Source organism: Pygoscelis adeliae, unplaced genomic scaffold (genome assembly GCF_000699105.1).
Source record: "Pygoscelis adeliae isolate BGI_AS28 unplaced genomic scaffold, ASM69910v1 Scaffold4, whole genome shotgun sequence".
Lineage (NCBI taxonomy): Eukaryota > Metazoa > Chordata > Aves > Sphenisciformes > Spheniscidae > Pygoscelis > Pygoscelis adeliae.
The window spans coordinates 1,837,317-1,852,190 of NW_008824986.1; the positions used below are offsets into that span (position 1 = coordinate 1,837,317).

Sequence of the window (14,874 nt, forward strand, 5' to 3'; positions counted from 1 at the left end):
AGAGTTCCGGCCATTACTAATATTAACCCTTCAGCTGAAAAGAAGCGCTAAAACCAGCAGTATGCTTGCTGGTTTCATTCTGTGTTTTCCAAGGGATGGCGACAGTTTTACACGCATGAGCACGTGTACAAACAGTCACGCCATTTATAGTTTTATCGATTACAATCGTAAGAGGCTACTGGTTTTCGCTACATTACTAGAAAGCCATGCATTACTATCATGGCTTAGTTAAGCTGCTGTTTCATGGGGAGCTTCTAACTACACACATATGGGAATCAGAGCGCCACCCAAGGATGAGATGATACTCCTAAATAGAAACGTTATCATTCCATCATTGTGTAGGCTGAATGTGATGCCTGTCATAAACAGTTAATCCAATTTCCCAGGATCTTGTCACCATGCCTAACATTCCAGGGGAGAATAATATTATTATTATTTAGCGGGGAAAAAAACAAACAATTTTTATTTTATAGCACAGCTTTCACATCAAGGCATCACACAATTATTTCCAGAATAATGAAATTACAGAATCACAAACTAAAAATCCTAAATCAATAAGGTGGTGGTTAGGGCTTTACAAATAGCTATATGCAAAGCTTGACAGTTGCAGAGCAGCAAAAGGAGAAAATTTGAGGGGCACAGACAAAGGAGAAGAGCTTTTCAGGTGGCATTTTGAAAGGATCGAGAGAAGGGCTCTTAAGAAGGCAAAGTGAAGGGGCAATTAGAAGCTGATGAGTAGCGTTTACCGATGTGCTTGCTCCATGCGTACTTACCTCTACTGGGCAGCCTTTGGACTACGAGGAAGATTTAGAAAAAACAACAAGTTGTTCCATGAGCAGCGAATGACGCCTGGTTCCCTACGGACATCTCCGTCCCCGCGCTCCCACACGCCCAACCCCAGAGCCGTTATCCCTGCTCCCCTGTGGGCCCTGCAACCACCTCCGCTGGGCACCAGCCAGCAGAAGCAGGGCCCGGCTGAAGCTCGGTGCCTCCCGGCTTCCAGGCCAGCAGGTGCATGCGGATTAACCTGGGTCCGCGGCTGTGAGGACCCTGCCGCCTCCTCAGCGGAGGAGCCTACCCGTATCTGTCTCCCCCACTCAGCAGTGACATTCCACAGCTTGGAACGAGAGGTTAAAAATCTCCAAAGACAATTAAGTTTCTGCAAAGTTCAGTGAAATCTGGTTGAAATTTGCCAGCAGATTCCAAGTTACTCAGGAAGGGTGAAAGAGGGTAGGACACACGGAGAGCACAATTACATATGACTCATGTTCTCAGCCCCTTCTAAATTAGAAACAAAAGCAGTAATCCAATAAGCATGGAGGGGCCTAGCTCCCACTTGTTCACATCAGAAACTACGTGATTCTCACTTATCTTTTAAAATATTCTGTCCAGCCTGTGTCTGGACCCATGCGCTAGTCTGAAAAACGTCCAAATCTCGAAGATTCAATCCATAATCTTGCTTATTTTGAAAACCGAGACCCTCATCCAATTTACGGTTCTAAGTTTTCATGCATTTCACCAGACACTTTCATGGAAAACTGATCTTGTACGTTTATTAGATTTATTCTTTTCCTTAAAAAGATTTATTCTTAGAAATGTATTAATCATCTTTCATCTGACCGTTGCAATTAGGCAACGGTAGATTAACTCTACATTTTTACAATGCTTGCCCCAGGGGAGAGCATACAAGCAGAGACAAAAATCAAAGCTCATACTGGTTGAAGGAAAACCTATTTTAAGCAAAATCGAGTATTTATCACTATCACAAAGCCAACAAAGCCTCTTTAGAACAAGAAAGCTAAAGACCTGTTCTGAGGAACTAAAGAAGATGAGGGCTGCAGTATGTTGGCAGAACTATGTTGAAAGTACAGTCAACTCCAACACACACAATATATTAAATACTGAGTTAGAATACATAGAATTGAGACATTCCCGTATATTAAAAATTGTGTTAAAAACCTGAAGACCAGTACACCTACAGCCTCAATACAGCAAATTTAATATATGTAAAATTTCAAGGTCAGTGTTCCCCATAATGTATTTCAATATAAAAGGAAGGACACAATGGCAAGTGGATAACTGCAAAGTTAACGTTACGGGGAAACCAGCTATGAATTAAGGCCCTAGAGATAAGCTAGCAATTTACAGCTGAAGTAGAGTAATCCACCAAATGAGAAACATCCGTTTCAAAAGCCAATAATATTCAAATCTGTGCAAAATATTCCACTAAGAAACTTAAAGAGAAGCTATCGCTGAGAAGTCAAAAGCAATATTTTCCATCGGTACTGATACCGTGCTGCAAACTGACCAAAATTAAACCCGAACATGAGAAAATCATGGACTCTGTTAAAGCCCATTTACACAGTGAAGCTGCATATCCTGCTACTCTAAATACTTTTTCCAGAACACGCAGCTAAATCATCCAGGATGCTCAAAAGCCAAAGGAAATGTTGGCCAAGTGGTTTGTTTAGGTTTCCAGTGTGCTTGGTGATCAAAACCATTACCTATTCTGGGTTTAGTGATGTCATGGTAAATCTTGCATATCCGTAAAACAAATTTTTTTTTTTTTAAACTTAAAATGCACTCATGAACTCGGTGTAATTCCCTCCCCAGATCTGCAAAGAAACATCCATAGCCACACAGCTCCCGGTGCATTATTCTGGGACTCTCTGATCTGCCTTTGTCCTCTTGAACTCCACATGTAGAAATTATGTAGCCTTTTCCACTAGGTCGTAAGAACAGATGTTTTAAATTCAAGTTTCAGCAAAGCAGTCAAACAGCCTTTCTAAACTTGAAAGATAGAATCAAGTTTCCTAGACTCATCTTCCCTCAGCAGACGGAAAGCAGCGGGTGCCATTTGGGACTCTGAGGTGCTGCTGCATCATCATTGCTTACCATTACAAATACGGACAACGTTGCTTTTCCTTTACAGCTGGGACAAACTGTGTCGTTTTATTGGCCTGTTATTCCCTGAGGAAGTGTGCGTAAGTCAGAGTCAGAGAAGGGAACCCCAAATGTATTTTCCATCTGACCACTACAGACACACATAGGAAGTGTCAACAGACAGCATTTCTGTACCATGTGCTGTAACACGGGTATGACACACAAACCACTGCCTGGGAGCTCGCAGGTTAGTAGAGTGAACTTCTAATGTTTCTCCATTTTCACAATATAAAGAACAGTAACAAAAATCCTTCCTTTACAGCCCTGTGGGGTTTATCTTTTCTATTCATTGTAATCTGAACCACCGATTTAAGCACCTAGTGCTTCCGTAGCTCACAGAACAAGCTGTGGACATGGTCCAGAATGTAGTCTAACCATTCACAGAGACATTCTGTCATTTATTGCAAAGGCCTGGACCTATATGCAATGACTTGATGAGCTATAACTACAGAAATACAGTAAGTTATTGGAAGAGCAGAGGGTTGTTCTTTTTTTTCAAATAAATCGGGAACAGTTTGTTGATGGATCGCTGGTTGACACTACTTAGTTCTGCTGCCAATAATAAATTTTATATTGTAGCTGCCCTTGGAGCATAGATTTATCTTCCTCCCCTTCTTTCACAGTGCCTGCTACAGACTGTGTGGCACCAACGATTACACATAATTGCGGCTGGTCTCTCTCCTTCCTCAACCCCAGCAAAAAGGGCAACGTGCCCCCTAGGATGAGAAACAGCCATATACATGCTACAGAATTAGTGAAGTCTTCGTTAAACCATTTTGTTCTAGTCACTGTAAAACCCCATATGTCAGTGATTTAAATGGATTCACACAGGTATGAAGAATGTGATCCTTTGCAGCTAATCCAATAAAGAAACAAAAATACTTACAGACTCCATTAATAACTATAAAGCTTTTATTTGCGTGCTGCTCATTTACAGTCTAGCTTCATATCCACAAGGAACACTGCACCCTAACACTGCAGTTGTAATGTACATCAGTGGCCCTTAGGAGAACGTTAAAAGATGACAAAAGAGTCTGAGGAAAAATGGATGGTATATTTATTGACTTAAAAGTTCTTAAAAAAACTCAATTCATAGGCAGAAATTACTTTTGCTTCTTTCACATAAACATGTTAGTTTACACCTCTGTAGAATTGCCAAGCGCTTTCATTCTACTACAGAGCAAACAGGGAATATTCATTTTTATTTTTAGCTTTTCTACCAAAAAGTAGCTCTGCTAAATTCAGGGCGCGTTTTTGCTAGGCAGGAAAGATGTTCAGAAAATCAAATCTCCTACGGTAATCCCCAATTTTTGTAAGTTAAGATGTACTATGCTATCTTGTATCTACAGAAGACATTTCCAAAACTCCCCCCCCCCGCTAACAAAAATGACAGCCTCGTTTATTTTCAGAGTCACATACAAATCATGCAGCTGATCATCAAAACATGTATACCCAGAAAAATACAAGAATGCTTTTCTGAAATTCTGGCAGAGACAGAGCAAGGAAATTGTTATTGGCAGCTCATGAGACAATATATTCTTTTAAGTATACAGTATACTCCACGCTTATCATTAAACTCATTTAAGTGCTTTGCTGTACTCATGTCTGAGTCTGGTTTAAATAATTTAAATAGATTCTGTTTTTTTCCTTTATTGTCTGTGCACTGTGCAGCATTCCTTTCATATTTGTGGTAAAAGTGATTCACCAACAACTGAAGGGAGAAAATGAAAAGGTGTCACGCCGTAAGTAGTGGTGACAGAGCTGGCAGCATTTACAAATACCATCTTCTAAGGTATTTATTTTAACCTTTTTAGTCTAGAGGAACTTTAGGTTTTATAAATTAAGATTTTGTGTCAGAATAAGAAGGAAGGGAAGAAATCTTACCAACACTAACAAGGCGCAAGATGACAAGTACACTTTGTACAGACTTAAAACTGTAAAGTGTGACTACCATTTAAAAAAATCAAATAAACAAAATACAAGAGAAAAATAGTAGTTAGGGATGTTTGAGGTTTGTAAGGCAGTGCAAATCATTCTCATTCTGTTTCTTACCACATTACCAGAAAACAATCATCTATATGACAGCTCTCACCTCAGTTACATGTATTACTTGCACGTAGTACATTTTACAGACAAAATATGTCATAGTTAAGATGTAAAAGACGCCTCCATCATTATTACCAGTGTTCTGTAAGAAATCATAGTGTATTTTAAACTAAGTAGGTAGCCAAAGCAGCTTCTGGAACTAGACGGGAATGCAGGAGGTGACCAGACAGAGGCTAGAATCACACGCAGTAATTTATTTTCGTGTTCTTACCACTAGCTTTCCTATTTTATTAACAGATTTGGTGGTAAGCTAAAATTAACAACCCTAATTTTGATCATCATCAAACTGATCCAGATTGAAGAAAGCCCAGCATGTCCTATAACCCTGTTTGCAAAACAACAAAATTCTTTGTTTTAGGATTCCACTATGTACCACTGTAACTATATACCCAGATAGACTGACAGACAGCAAACTCTGTATGTCCTATGAATCACACCCATATCTTCTCACTGTGAAGACTATATATAGATCATTAGGTAACTCTGAAGTCTAATTCACCTTCCAGATGCCCCAATTCAAGTATATAAATTGAGTGTTAATACTTGCAACTATTTCCTATTTATATATAGCCCTTTGTTGCAAGTATATTAAAATAAAGATATATCAAATCTAAATAAAGAGAATTATCAGGTATGCAATAGTTATTTGTATGAGTGAGCTATCTGATGAAAATCAGATTCCAAGGTATAGTTTTCAGCAGTTACAATGATTTGATAATGTTCTGCAAGACTTACAAAACTTGGCAGAACTTGATAGAAAAACAATTTTAAGTTCCGGCCTACATAGTGAGATACCTTACACAGGTCATAATTTTCCATGTGGCTTAGATTTGGAATTATTGTACACCACGTACAATCCACAGAAAGAAATATCAACACTAGCAAGCATAATCTGAAGCTGAAATAACATCAGATGATTACAGATAAATACACATTCATAGAACTATTCCCCAATAAATTCCTCAAAAAACAAGGGCTAATTGTCCCTCCAGCCACTTCTGGTCGTAAGTTACATCTTTTCTGGGATCCAGTATGACAGAATGAGCAGCAGACTCAGTTTCCATTTCATTTTGTCTTTAAGTTAAGAGGCAATGTAGCACTTAACAAAATATTCTTTTTGGAATGCCTAAATTAAATTTCATTAAAAAGTATACCATGCAGTTCATTATGAAAAGGAAGTCTCATTTTCAAATTTGGGATCTTTAAGAGGTTTGAATTCCTATGCTTCAGAAGCTTTGAAGTGACTGTACTTACACGAGCTTACTCACAGCATCTTACTAATATTTTGCAAAGTACGCTTCCAGCATTTTCTTGTAAAATATCTGCATATAAGTGGCATTCAATGCTAGGAAAAAATATTAATCTATTCAAGGCTGGCATTCCGGGTGAATTCCAAGACCTGCTTCCATACTTTAAAGCAACAGCCATTTGCCCAACATCCAAGCACACCATTAGTATTAAGCAATTGTTCCAGTCATTTCATTGCTATTACATACAAATGCTGTGTTAAGTATATGTGTAAATGCAACATTTTATTCAATCGCAGCAACATAATAATCAAATTCTCATTTCCAGATTTTAAAAAAGACTGTTTCTAAGCAGGCAGAGATTTTAGATGGATTTCTTTTTTCCAGATATGCATCCTTTGGTAGAGAAATTGTTCTCAAATGTTACCTCCACTGATGTACAAGAAGTCATCTTAGCTATTTAGAGCGTTACAATGCTCTAACTACTAAAAAACCCCAGATTGTCAGTTTTATTTTATCTTTTCTCTTTTGAGATTGTCTTTCTTCACAACTATGGTCTCAATTTCTAAAAGATCACTCAAGTGAGTAATTCCCAACTGATTTTCTCACTAGCAATCCAGCAAGGTATCCAATACAATGACCACATCTAAATAAACCACGTCTGTGGGTTTTCCTTTCATACTGAGACTTAAAGATCGTAATAATCACCCGACTCCACCATCTACCCCACGATCTCATACTCTTTACTTTCTGACTAGTAACTATACCAACATGAAGCCTGGTAAGCGCACAGTGCAAGAAAAAGTGAATTTGATGAGAACTGAGCCTGGGGGAGGTAAATTAATAATGAGTTTGCTTTAGCTCTTACTCTACAGAAATCCGTACAACTCCTGGGTTAGATAATTATTTGCCTTTGAACATCAAACCTCTACTGTGAATAGCTTATCTGTCCTATGGCCGGTCCTCTCCAAAGGGCCTGGGTGTCTTAAAAAGAATTAAGGTATTTTGTAGGCAGGATCACTCCCATACCTTTCTTGATCTGTTCTGTAATAGGATGAACTTATGTCCTCTTGTGGACAGTAATAAATAGATTCAAACAACATGGGAATTTATAAATAGGAGCATGCAGTTAATTTCATAATACCTTAAAAAACTTCATGCAAACGTACCCACTAAATCAAGCAGCATTTTAAAACACACAGTAATCACAACAGTAAACAGTACAAATGAGAAAATCCCATGTACATACCACAGTGCTTCCATTGTGCATGTTATGTGTGTCCTTATGGGCATGGGCACAGAAATCTATGCAAGCTGTTACACCAGAGAAAGGCCTACCGTCCTTGGATCCAAGCCGACAGTCTGGGCCCATGTGTTCATTTTCCACCTAAAAGTAAAATAAACTACAGGTACTTGGGACTGAAAGTGAGTGACTTGGAACCCCATGAGCCACAACTGCGCTTGTGACAGAATAAATGCAGACAGTAAGGATGATCGGAAAGCATGTGTTTTCCTATGAAACACGCAACGCTTAGGACAGGATGTCAATGAGATAATTGGCTCAGCCAGAGTCAAAATGTCTTTAAATAATAAAAACATTTTATTTACAGTATGACCTGTAAGCCTCCTACATATGCACAGCTCAGGGCATAACTTAACCATCAACTGAAATAAGAAAGATGCAGTATTTTAAAACTAACCAAATAAAGCAGCCACTGTAACTAAGTAAGGGGATTCACCACATCTGTGAGGTCTGCGGCTTCTACCCATGAACATACTTCGGGGTTTCATCTTGTTTTCAAACTAAGCTGCCTGTTCAGAGCTACAGCTACACTAGCTGAATGTCACAGACCTACCTGGTTCTGGAAAGCTTCAGGAGCAAGCTTTTTATAAACCGGAGCCACATCAGTAGCTAAAGTTTGCAAATTATTTTCAAGAAGTTCCTCCTGCAGAGAAAGGCAACATTTAGAGCGCTGTAATTTGCTTTAAAAGAATCTAATCCAGTTTAGAGATGCCTGACAAGTTAGCCTCTGTCTTGGATGTTATTAATCTGACTTCTGTTCTGCTGCCCTTTGTCACCAACCATAAATAAGCCTACTTTTGCATGACTATAATACCAAAATTGTTAAATATAAGTCAACCAAATAACAATGGAGGATATCTGCTGGGGCAAAGAAACCCAACACACAAGGAACTGATTTCTGCATCATTTCCCGCTTCCTATACATAGACAGTCAAGGAATGAGGTAAGTTCCACACAAAATAGATAAGTAACATCTAGGAGAGAAAAATTATACCACATCCTGAGTGGAGATGGAACTCCAGGTCTTCTTTTAGGGTTTTGCTTATGGGGCCTCAATTTATGTCAATACAGCCCTTCCAAAAGAATCCTAGGTTTCCACCTTATTTTTCTTTTAGTCATATGAGTAACTCCCAATAGCATTTAACATTAATTTCAGCTCTTAGGGGAAGAGGTATGTTTCTAACATTGGAACAGAACTCTTATCAGGAACATTTGATAAATATTTTGTTCTTTGGAGGTGTAAAACTCAGGACTTTATGGAAATATCTACTAGATTAGGAAGTAATATTCCTTTCCTTGGAGTAAACCATATAAACATGGAACTAGCTAGGTGGGCTCCTACAGCAGTGTAACATTTAAGCTCTTATTTATAGAAACAATCCCTAAATTCTTTTCCTAAATTTTTGCTTTTCCAGGAAAGTCACCAATCAACTGGGGAAGAAAAGGATGGTGACATACTCCCTACTTTGTTTTCCTCCAAGGGCCAGGCTTGGAGAGACAATCACAGCTTCAGTTTTGCATACTGTATAGTGGCAAAAACCAACAGCTTATTTTATTTTGTTTAAAAAAAAAAACAAACACACACTTATCACCATATACTGTAAACACCAATGTATATAAACATATAAGCATACTTTCACATTCTTCAATGTGATTACATTACAAAAGTATACTGTATTTTTAACTCATACTATAGCCAGTTTATCAGCTGTTGATTACTACCACAAGTTTTTGTGAACTGCATTGAAGGTAATGCATCCTTAATTATCTATCCTATGTACTATTCTTACCTAGGTATATTACACCCTTAACCTCATCTCACTCCATCCAGTGCCTCAAATGATCCAAATCTTTCTGGACTTCGAACTATCTTCTTAATTTGCTATACCTCCTAGCTTTATGTCATCTGCAAAATCATCAATATCCAATATTTAGCTAAAAGAAGTATCTGCTAGAAAAATTAATGACAAAACCAAATGAAGAGAAAAATTATTTACCAGTAAGTTCACTTCTTTGAGATGCATTGACAACCTGCACACACACACACTGCAAGTGCCCAAGCACCACTTTCGCCTACAGCTGGAGGCTTTTTGCACAACAGTAGGCTAAGGGTACACATGCTTCCTTCGCAGGCACACACAGTTATGGAGTACCTGTGTGCTGTGCAACCCTCATCCCCTCTCAGCTGCAGAATCCAAAGAGGCTTTAAAACAACTTCCATGGAAAAGGAGAAATAAAGGGAATGCACTTTTAGATCACACATCTAGAAGATGTCCTGGTTAAGTAATCTTCTCTGTTAGGCAACTGTCTTTACACTGTGATTGACAGAAGGCATTCTCCTCCAAAAATTTACAGGTTACCTGTCAAGTGAACAGGCAATGCCAGACAGCGTTGGGTATCATTTCTAGATGCTGCTGTGAATGCCGTTGTGCTTGACTAAGTGTCCAAATGGAGCTCAGGGTGGTCATTTCACAGACTCAGAGGAAGTGATGCCACCAACAGAGCTTGCAGTCTCACAAAGCGCATTCTGATGAAAGACAGATCTGTTTGAGCTCTCTCATAAGAGATCTGGCACAGCCTAGTATTTCACTAGACAGTACATATGAAGGTTGCTGCCTTTGTTGATTCCCCACCTAATGTTATTAAAAACATTAAAAACCTTCAGAGAAAACACATGCACAGAATGCTCCATGCACAGCATTACACAGGGGGAGAACCTAAAAACAGAGGATCACAGAGAATAGAAAAGGACAGAGGAGAAGGAACAGGATTCCCGAAATGAAAGAATGCCCAATAAATACATTTTCCTATAAGCTGAAAATTTATAAAACAAATTCCCTCTTGAGACAAGCAGGGCTATTTTCAGCTTGTACTGCCTTAGTCCTGTATTCAGTGAGAAGAAGGGCAGAAGGGCCATGCGTGCTCCATTCTGCTGAGGCAGAAGTTCCCCACTTCAAGCACTAATGAAGTTTGTGAATACCCACAATGCGAGTGGACAGCACAACTCAGCGGAGATTGAGGGTTTTGTGTTCATGCACATATGCATAAAAGATGCTTCATCAACTGTTTCAGGAAAAAATTGGGACTTGGGAGGAATGTTTAGCTCCAGTCAATCAACTGACATCTCTCTCTTCCAAGAAACAATTAATGTTTCACATTGTGTGTACATACGGATGTGCACACTACACTTTAAAAAATGCAAGAATACCTCCGCTACTGTCTGGACTTCAACCAGCTAGGTCTTTTCTGTAGCTGGCAGCAGTGGAGTTCAGGAGCCGAGAAAGATTATTGGCAGGGTAACCCAAACGGAGAACTAGGTAACTGACTGCCCTATAGTATATGTCTCTTAAAGCATGCCAAATGTGCTAGTAAAGATGTGATACTTTTATCTAGGAGTTCCACAGGGAAGTGGGGTTAGAGACATCTACAGTCAGAACAAAAGGCACTTTCCAGTTATCCTGAGGAATATATATTCATCAGGCAGCTGTTGCGAGTTTACGATGCCTTTATTCCTGCTCCACATAATTTATTTGTGCGCACCTTTATGTGACGTACCTTTATTCTTACTTCAGATAACCCATCACCATATTTTCTGTGCTATCTCGCTTTATGTCATCACTAATACTCATAAGCAGCAATTACAGTATCATTTCACTGCATCATATTTTAGTGTATTCATTCCTTCAAGAGTGTTTAAAAAACATGCTGTCCACAGAAAAAACAGTTTATTCTAGGTAGCAGACAGAAGACCAAGTTGTCAGCTGGTCAGACAGCAGTGTGAAAGCAGTGCAACTCAAGGTGCAAAATTTTCTATGACAAGGCAAAAGGACTGAATCTCTGAGGTGCAGCCTTGGTGCTTAGAAAAACCTTTAGCTGCATTTTATACTTACAAAGAATTAACATTTCATAGAGAGTTACACAGTGGAGCTAAATATGCATACAGAAAAGCATTTAAGGATAATTTTAGGGTATTTAAATACATAGTAAATGACACTGAGTTTTCATACAGTGGAAAAATTATAAATACTAGTTACAAAACATTTATTTGGGTGCCTGTGTGATAAGCTATGCATACATGTGCGAGAGAGAAGGGGTGGATATCTGTAGATTTCATTTCTAGCTCTGAAAATCATCAGAATAAGTATTTGGAGGAAAACAAAACAATAAAATAAATAAAACAAATCTTACTTGTTTAGGGTCATCAGTTAGAAGCCTGAATTTCCTGGGGTTTTTGCTTCTGGCAAACTTACAGCCATTGAAATACATACTCCATGAACAGCCAAATGAGAATGACGCTCCACAAGTTTCTGGATCAAGTCCTTGACATGCACAAGTACGACTATGAAAGGAAATAAAGATACAGCAAGTCAGCTGACAACGCAGCTCTTCTTTTTTTTTTTTTTGTCAATGCTATTTACTATTTCTTTTATAATACATAGCATAACAACACAGGAATTTATAAAATACATGGTTTAACCAGATCTTTTGTTAAGGAAATATTCATATGTAGAGCACTGACTTTTTTCCCCATAAAGACAGTCTCAACTCCCCAAAGTCGCACTTCTGGGAAATACGTAACACTCAGTTATAGCTATTTAAATATACCCATGCTACTTTGATTTTGACTTCTCCAGTTGGATAAAATTTTTATCCAAGAAAATACCACTGCTACTAAAGGTTACCCCTAAATTTTTTTGTTATGTGCGGCAATACCATTTACCTCCAAATTGATCTAACTTTCAAAGTGGAACAACTCTACTCAGCCCAACCCTTTAAGAACACAAGCATTAGATTCAGGTCACTGTACAGTTATTAGTGTCTGTTAAATGTGGGCTACGCAAAAATCAGCACAAAGGCAGTACTGCTCCACAGCTGCAGTTGCAATGTATCATCTAGTCAAACTAAATTCCTCTCAGAGGCACAGAGAGGAAGATCCTAACTTTGAGTGTTCAATCTCTCATTTATTTAAAAAAGTCACATACCACCTTCTTAGCAGCTCTTTAATACGGCCATGTGTGCAAAGGGCACACTGACTGTCTTTGGGCAGCTTGTACAAAGCCAGGAGAGAAGTTAATTGCCACCCCTTTCCCTAGGTGTAGCGTGTACAACTATCACTTAGAGCCTGGTCTCTAGGAAAAGCCAGGAACTAAGTCTTATACTGAAATGACACCTAGTGGTTTGTAGTTTTAAATGAGCTTTTGTATATTTATTTTATTAGTCAAACTATTGAAATCTCAAGTTATTTATTGCAGAACATTCAAAAGGCAACACAACAATCATTTACTATTAAAGTAACTTACTCTTCATTTAACGCACATCTACGGCTGGAGGGACAGCCGTATTTTCTGAGACTCTGCGTCAGTTCTTTGTACAGCGTATCAGCCAGGAGATGAGGGATCCCTTCCCAGGCCAGTATGAGAATCACTATGACGGCAGTTTGGCAGTGGTGTCCTGCACGCTGACGTACCAAGCACAGCAACTTTTCCTCATCGCTACTTCTTCGTATCACCTGGAAGAATCATTTCGTTTATTCTTAGATAAGCGTAGGAAACACATAATGCGTTACTCTTCCCTGGGTCATGTAGGGCCTGGAAGAGTAAGATAAACACTGCTGCCCAGAGAGTGTCCATCAGCAAGCAGCATGGACACTCTCTGGGCATGGAACAGCATCACACACTGATTTTGCGTTGCCTTTTTACCTGTAGAAGAAATAGCAGTACATTTTTACAGGAAGAGGAAAGTTTTAGGTGTTCTACACAAACAATAAAGAAGATGGATTAAGAGGAAAATAACCACTAGAAGGAAATAATAATCCTGAGACAACAGATCCACTGCAAACCTAACAGTTACCCTGAAAATAATACTGAAAACATATTGCCAAAACCCAGAATGCAGGTACATAAAAGCACATCACAAAAGCACATGTATACATGGGTTAGGATGGTTACCAGTTACATGTCAGTACATAAAATGGTTCCCACCTTGCAAAGTAAGATTAGAAGAAGGTGATAAAAATAAACTGTGTTCTTAGTAAAGGAAGCAGTGAGATTTTTCAGAACACATCCCTAGACAACCTACACTAAAGTTCTTAGCAGAATGCTGAAGTTTTTACTAAACTGTATGATAGACAAAGCAATCTTTGTCAACCTCATCCATAAAACACAAAGACTAGCACAATATGAAATAGTACAGCACATCACTGAACTGAGAAAAAAAAAAGAAAAGAAAAAAGCTAGACAGTCCTACTCCCATTTATTTAGGTTTTTATCACAATCTGAAATGGAGTTGCATTGTAAGACGACCAAAAAAATGCATTAAAGCTAAGTAATACAAGAACATAATCTTTGAAAATATGTTTATTATTCTTCAAACGTGTTTTAGCCAGTATAGTCTGTACGAGGCCTCCAACTTGAAAGCCTGTGACTTCTTAGTTACATTAACACCGATGTAACTCCGTTAATTTCCAACTTGTCATTTGTTTTCCAGTGCCTGACTATATCAAATAAATTTTTGAACTCTACAATAAATTATATGTATATTGTATTATAAGTGTATATATATAAGCAAAAGTAAAACTGACTGCATTTGCTTATGTTACTAAACTTGTGGTTATCCGAGTAATTGGTACAATCCAAAATATGACTACAAACTGCGTACCGCTTACAAAGATTTTGCCTGATGTGATTACAGATCAGATTTCTTACTGTGTTTCTAAGTAATGGACTTAGTAAGGCTTTAGCTGACCTATCATTTCTTGAATTACTCTTTAGTTGTCTCCAGTTTATTTCTTTATTTCTATTCCAGTTTCTGCAGCTTGAAGTTACTGGGGATGGTTCCAAGATCTTTTCACCCTTAAACATCCCCAAACCACACAGTGTTTTAACCAATCGCTCCCCCCCGCCTCCCTTTACTTTATGGAAACATCACACTTGTTAAACTCATACAACAGCAACACCGTCTTAATGCTGTCATCAGGAGAGTAGCATATATAAAATCTCAGCCTACACTTTAGTTCACTTTATTCTTTTATTTTCAGCATGCATTTGACACAGTGTCCTCCTCAGTAAGGCAAACAGAATTAGTATACTGTCACAGCCACAGAGAGTTTGCAGATGACACCAAACTGAGTGGTGCAGTCGACACACCAGAGGGACGGGATGCCATCCAGAGGGACCTGGACAAGCTCGAGGAGTGGGCCTGCGTGAACCTCATGAGGCTTAACAAGGCCAAGTGCAAGGTCCTGCACCTGGGTCGGGGCAACCCCCAGTATCAATA

General features: G+C 38.7%; 1 protein-coding gene across 1 annotated transcript in view; it reads right to left on the reverse strand.

The window, feature by feature from the left end:
- The window catches only part of TET1 (tet methylcytosine dioxygenase 1), a 77,125-nt gene that overhangs the window by 8,524 nt on the left and 53,727 nt on the right, over positions 1-14,874 (reverse strand). Inside the window, exons 7-10 of the mRNA XM_009325808.1 lie at positions 12,900-13,108; positions 11,788-11,938; positions 8,153-8,242; positions 7,546-7,683 (exon numbers count right to left, since the gene is read on the reverse strand). Of these exons, the coding sequence (XP_009324083.1) occupies positions 7,546-7,683; positions 8,153-8,242; positions 11,788-11,938; positions 12,900-13,108 (588 nt within the window). The remainder of the gene's footprint in view (positions 1-7,545; positions 7,684-8,152; positions 8,243-11,787; positions 11,939-12,899; positions 13,109-14,874) is intronic.